General features: G+C 40.8%; 1 protein-coding gene across 1 annotated transcript in view; it reads right to left on the reverse strand.

The window, feature by feature from the left end:
* Positions 1–6,641, reverse strand: part of DCBLD1 (discoidin, CUB and LCCL domain containing 1) — a 71,195-nt gene extending 64,554 nt beyond the window's left edge. The window contains exon 1 of the mRNA XM_006839974.1: positions 6,560–6,641. Coding sequence (XP_006840037.1) covers positions 6,560–6,641 — 82 coding nt within the window. The remainder of the gene's footprint in view (positions 1–6,559) is intronic.
* Between the last annotated feature and the right edge of the window lie 395 nt (positions 6,642–7,036).

Consider the following 7,036-nt stretch of genomic DNA (forward strand, 5'->3'; position numbering starts at 1 on the left):
AAAAAAAAAAGATCCATCTGGAATGACAACCAATAAGAAAGCCATATTTGTTTGTAAAATAATCCCATATTACTTTAAATACTTCTAAAACTTGACTGTATGGCTAATAATTTATTGTTGTTAAGTGCCATCAAGTTGGTTCCGGCTCACAGCAACCATTAAAAGGTTTCCAAGGAGCAGCTGGTGGGTTTGGACTGCTGACCTTGTGGTTAACAATCCAGTAATTATCCTAGAGCACCACACAAGGACTCTGTCATTGCAAATATCCTTCTTCCAACATAAATAGAGACCATACATGTTGGCCTTGCCAGATGGAAAATATGGAAATCAAACTGACTACGTCTGTGGAAAGAGAAGCTCAAAACAAGGCCAGGGGCTGACTGGAACAGACCATCGATTGCTCAAATACAACTTCAGACAGAAACTGAATAAAATGAAAACAAGTCCACAATATCCAAAATATGGCCTTGAGTACAGTCCACCCAAATTTGGAGACCACCTCAAGAATAAATTTTCCTCTAATGACAGAAACCTAGGAGTTATGGGATGCTATCAAGAATATGATGTATGACATGAAGAAAACAAAGGGTCATTAAGAATACAGGAAAGAAATAAAAAGATTAAAATGGATGTCAGAAGAGGCTCTGAAATTTGCTCTTGGACATAGGCAAACTAAAAGTGATTAGAAGAAATGATTAAGTGAAAGAGGTGAATAAAAAATTTCAAAGTGCAGCTCAGGAAGACAATGTAAAGTAATAAAGTGTGCAAAGACCTGGAGTTAGAAAATCAAATGGGAAGAACATGCTCAGCAGTTCTCAAGCTGAAAAAACTGAATAAGAAATTGAAACCATGAATGCAATATTGAAGGATTCTGTGAGCAAAATATTGAATGATGCAGGATGCATCAAAAGAAGACAGACGGAATACTACACAGAGTCAATGTACCAAAAAATATTGGTCAGTGTTCAACCATTTCAAGAGCTATTATATGAGCAAGAAGAAATCCAAGCTGGACTGAAGGCACTGGTGAAAAAGAAGGCTCTAGGAATGAACAGAACAGCAGTTGAAATGTTTCAACAAAATGGCACAGTGTTTAAGGTGCTTATTTATTTATCTATATCAAAAAATTGGGATGACATCTACCTGGACAACAGATCTCTCAGAAGAGATCTGTATTTGTTTCTCTTCAAAAGAAAGGTAACCCAATGGAATACTGAAATTGAATTTGCAGAAGACAATTCATACACAGTTGCTACAGAACATTGATAGGGGGCTGCCAGAAATTCAAGCCAGATTCTGCAGAGGACATGGAACGAGGGATATTACTGCTGACATCAGATGGATTTTGGTTGAAAGAAGAAAATTGCAAAAAGATGTTTACTTAAGTTTTATTGAGCATGCAAAGCATTCAACTGAACTGTGTGGCTCATAACAAACCACGGATAGCATTGTAAACAATGGGTATTCCAAAACACTTAATTGTCCTCATGAGGAACATGTACATAGAGCAAGAGACAGTTGTGGGAACAGAACAAGAAGATACTGAATGGTTTAAAATCAGGAAAGGTGTGTGTCCGGGTTGTATACTTTCACCACACATATTTATTCTGTATACTGAGCAAATTATCCAAGAAACTAGCCTATATGAAGAAAAATGTAGCATCAGGCCTAAAGGAAGGGTCATTAACAACTTTTGATATACAGATGACACTATCTTGCTTGCTGGAAATGAAGAGGACTTGAAACACTACTGATGAAGATCAAAGACTATAGTGTTCCATATGAATGTACTCAATGTACCTCAATGTAAGGAAAACAAAAATCTTTATAACTGGATGAATAACAAAGAATGAAGTTGTCAGGGATTTCATTCTACTTGACTCTACAGTCAATGCTCATGGAATCAGCAGTCACGAAATCCAATGAGGTATTGTATTGGGTAAATCTGCAAAGGACCTCTTTATGGTGTTTAGGAGCAAAGATGCCACTTGGAGAAATAAGGTGCACCTGACTCAAGCCATAGTATGTTCAAGAATGTTGAAAGTACAGTGGACTGTCAGAATAGCAAATCTGTCTTGGAAGAAGTTCAGATTTATTCTATAGAACGATGGTGAGACTTTATCTCATGCACTTTATATAAGTTATCAGGAGGGACCAGTCCCTGGAGAAGGCCATCATACTTGGTAAAGTAGAGGGCCAGTGAAAAAGAAGAACCCAACAAAATAGATTGGCAGAGTGGCTACAACAATGGGCTCAAACAACAATTGTGAGGATGGTGCAAGACTAGGCAATGTTTTCTTGTGTTGCACATATGGGGGCCATGATTCTGAATCGAATTAATAGCACCTAATGACAATAATCCCCTATCACTTTATATACTTCTAAAACTTCTCAGTACCAAATATTTTATCAAAGTTTCTCACATTTGAGTAAAGAGCATGGCATGGTGAGTCGTAGTTAGGTGCATCATGCATGTCCCAGTTTACAGGTGACTTTTGAAAAGTAGAAAAATTCCCTGTGGTAAAACTCGGTAAGGTTTTTCAACCAATAGTAGATTCCAGAGAAGAACTCCCAGCTGAACAAGCTATGGCTCTAGGATTTTAAAAACATTTTGTCTCATCTCTGTATTTGATTTTGGAACACACATGTGTTTGTACTTAGTCTTAGGAAAACCTTTGAACTCCTGCCTTATAAAACTTCCCGTTACAGACTTTCATAATATTCTCATATTAAAATGAACAATTTTCTAGTGAGGTACAACTGACTTTGGAGATGGTAATCAGTGAATAATGATTACCATTAGGTGGAAGGTTGATGAGGAATTTTTTAATGAAGGGATCAGGCTTGTCACCATCTAATCCCACTTACTGATGTATCAAGTAGATATTGTATCTCCTGACAGGATAAAAAGTGGTGCTGGGAGCAAAAATGGGGGTGGGTAGTAAAGTGAAGTGATTCAGTAGTACAAGGCAACAGCTGGATTCCACGGCCTTCAGGTCAAAGGGTGTCCTTGGAAAAAAGGGGGAAGGAGGAAGTTTCACCATGGGGAATTTTTCTGCTTTCAAAAGCAGTTTCTACACAATGTTTATCTTTTTCTTCCATTGAACTGTAATCTAATTGCTAAAGCACATATGACTAAACCATGTATCATTTCCTCCTATCTTTATACTGAAAGCACTTTTCCACTCTATATTATACCAAGGGTGGGCCCTCCTTGAAGAGTCTAAATCCAGGGTTTATTCAGAGCCACAGTTGGTTTGTGAGTTTGACCAGCCACTTGCTCTAAACAACTTACATAAGTATAGCTAGAAGCATAAAATGTTTTAGTTTTTTTTTTTTTTTTAAAGCTGTAAGCATTCATGAATATTTTGGAACTCTCAAGGTTTCGTGCATACATTAATTTAAGTATTTTTATACTGAGTATTTGAAAACGATCTAAATTAAAAAATAGACAAAGTGTAACTTGACTTCTGGCAAGATGGTGGACTAGACAGATGCACTACATGGACCCTCTACAACAAAGATACGAGAGACCAAATGAAATGGGCACCAATGAAAAGTTGGAAACCCTGAACTTCAGAGGAAAGGTTAGAGAAGTGGATTGAGTTCTTGCTGGGAGCAGAAGCTGAGCAGTCAGAGCAAGAGAGGTAGCCTGACTGGTGAAGAGCCTGTCTGACGCAGGGTGACCATTGTGAACCTTTGAGAGTAGCTTTGGCAACACAGCAGAGTCCCACAGGTGACTAGAAAGGTATGATTCCTTCTTTTTCCCCACGCTCCCCTGGTGACCTGAGGTTGGCCAGCTCCCACCCTTATCCACCCCCAGCAAAGACACTGTTCTCCAGGAGTTCAGATAAACAGAAAGTAAAAGAATTTATAAAAACCAGACCAATCTTATAAAAAAATTACTTAAGTGAGTACTTTGGAAAGAGAGCTAAAACTGGCAACCTGAGATTAAAGTAGAAGACAATATTACCCAAAACTCAACCCAGACATGTGTTTGTTGTGATTAAATACTATCGAGGTCTGTATTCTGACTCATTGTGACCCTGTATAGGGTTTGCAAGGCTGTGAATTTTTTTGCAGGAGCAGAAAGCCTCATCTTTCTTCTCCCATGGAGCAGCTGGTTCACAGTCCAGTGCTTATCCTACAGAGCCACCACACTCCCACAGCCCATATATAGAAGTACCCAAAGTAAAACAAACCTACATGACTGAAAATATAGAACCAGAGTTAGGAGTTTGCTACAACAAAATTTCACAAAGTAAAAAGAAATCATATAATTATAGAACTTACTATTGAAGAGGAAAATCAAGTAGAATTCAATAATAAAAATTAAAGTGAAAAAAATAAACCTAACTGTAACCCTAAACTAGACAAAGCCCTACTCCTTAACCTTAGCCTAACCCCTGCCCCAATTCTAACATTAACTTGAGTCCTAACCATAACTCTACTACTACAAGAAACCCTAGGCCTAGTCTAGACCTACCCACAGTCCTAACTCTAATCCTAACTTCTTATTCCTACCCTCTCCCACCAAAACAAAACACATTTTTTTCTTGGAAAAAAATAGTAACTAATTTCAAAAGATAATTTACAACATACATGACAGAAAAGGGTTCATGTGCATAGTAGTATATAAAACCCCCCAAAATTAAATCAGACAAGGACATTTTAATAGTAAAAGGTTAGAGGCATTGTTCTACCATTAAAAAAAAGAAAGAAAACAAATAAAATGCACCCAATGTTCATTGCAATATTGAAGTCTATATTCAGTATAGCCTTATAGTTTGGAAGTTTGGAAGACAAAGTTTGGGAAACATTTCTGTGACCCAATATGTGTAAATTGTCATTAAAATTTACTCAACAAACAGGTAAGACTTTGGTATAACAGACTTCTTAGTTCAAGAAACTTATAGTTGTGGGGAGAGAGCCCCCTTAACAAGTAATTCCAGAGAGTAAGCGACAGGCACAAAACCACAAACAAAGGTCCAGTATTTCTTCTTTATATGCCTGAAATTACTGGATGGATATGGAGTCCTGGGGTGGTACTAGGAAAAGCACTGACTACAAGGTTAGTTTTAACTTCAATGTCAGCAGTTCAAACACACCAGCAGCTCCTCAGAAACCTTATACAGGAGGATCACTATGAGTCAAAAACAATTTGACGCACTTAAAGAACCATTAGGTCCGTTTTGGAAGAGGTGCAGCCAGAGTGCTCCTTGGAGGCCAAGATGGCCAAACTTCGTCTCTCATACTTCGGACCTACTGTCAGGATGGACCAGTCGCTGGAGAAGGATACCATGTTTGGTAATGTAGAGGGTCAGAGAAAAAGAGGAAGACCCCCAACGACTGGCCAAACGGCAGCATCGATGGACTCAACTGTGGCAACAATAGTGAGGTTGGCCCAGGATTGGGCAGTGTTTCATTCTGCCTGTGCATAAAGTTGCTCACTATGGGTCGGTACCGACTCGATGCCACCTAACAACAACTAAGGAGCTCTGGTAGCGTAGTGGTTATGAATCAGATTGCGAATTTCAAGGTCAGCAGTTTGAAACTACCAGCTGTTCCATGGGAGAAAAATGAGGCTTTCTGCTCCCGTGAAGATTTACAGCCTGGGAAACACTGTATAGGGTCACTATGAGTTGGAACCGACTCCTCGGCACACCACCACCACCACCACCACAATACCACCACCTGGATGGATACCCCTTTAATTTTCATCTATTACCATCAGCCCTTCAGGAGGCAAGGAGCCCCGATGGCACTGTAGTTAAAATGCTCAGCTGCTAAATGAAAGGTCAGCAGTTCAAACCCACCAGTCACACTGTGGGGAAAAGATGAGGGAGTCTGCTCCCATAAAGACTTATGGAAACCCTATGGAGCAATTTCACCATCAGAATCCGCTCGATGACGGGGTATTCAGGAGCAGGGACATGTAAGGTATTCTCTAAACACACTTAAATCCTAGAATTTTGTCTCCATGAGTCAAATCTTTTATTTAGTCTACTCTAATTCTACCCACTAAGAAAGGAAAACAATAACTTCCTAGAAAGATGACTTCCCTTTGATAAGAAACAATATTTCATTAACAGAAAGGCAAAACTAAGATAGAGCTGGACTAAGTAAGCACAGTACTAGAAAGTATGGTACCTAGGCTTGCTTGACTCGGGCCATAAAAAGCTCTAATAACCCTGGCCATGTGAAACCCACCTCATGGAACCTGTTCACTGCACCACCCTCACTGCAGTAGTACTAGCCGCATCGCCTGCCTGGTTGGACTGCGTGCCCACCTCTCCACGTTAGTCTGGATCTGAAACCAGCCTTGCCACGCATGTTAGCTGTCACACAAGTCTCTCAGAACTGGCAGGTGGCGACCTCTGGCAATACATTCTCTAACCATACATGGGGTGCAGTTAGGGATAGCACGTGCTTGCTCGCGATCGGTCTGGTTGGTGGTGTGTGATTGGCCGATGAGAGTGTGAGGGTTGCTGTGTGTGGGGTGGTGGGGTGGCACGTGGGTACCCTGTGATGTGGTGTTGGGTTGTGTTTGACTCCTCACCTCGTGGCTGTCTCTCTGCTCCCGGGAAGGCCTTTCCCCTGGTCTTGTTGTCCCCTCTGCTGTCCGATAGATCCATGGCCATGGCTGGATTAAGATTAATGTTTCCAGGGTGGCAGGGGGTCTGTCAGGCCCCACTCCACATCCATCCTCTGTGGGGTCTCTAGGAATGACCTTTCCTCCCCGGTCTGGCAAGCGCTACAAGCATACCAGCCAGTTGGCTTGGCCTTCCTCCCCTGTAGTCCAAATCTAAACCTGCATAAACTGACTCCTAAAAACCCTTAGCAGCCATGACATTTAAAGCCTACCTGATGACCATGTTGCCAAAATTGCTCTCAATGTGTAATACCAAGGCAGTCTGAAGTTGGCCCTAAAATGCCCTAACAGTGGTCGCCCTGAGGGTTGAGGCCTAGCTGAAACTGTTGCCTGAAAACATGGCCATTTAAAGCCTACTCCTGCCAAGTGTGTCTGGCTCAAACT

Source organism: Chrysochloris asiatica, unplaced genomic scaffold, assembly GCF_000296735.1.
Source record: "Chrysochloris asiatica unplaced genomic scaffold, ChrAsi1.0 scaffold00027, whole genome shotgun sequence".
NCBI classification, from domain to species: Eukaryota; Metazoa; Chordata; class Mammalia; order Afrosoricida; family Chrysochloridae; genus Chrysochloris; species Chrysochloris asiatica.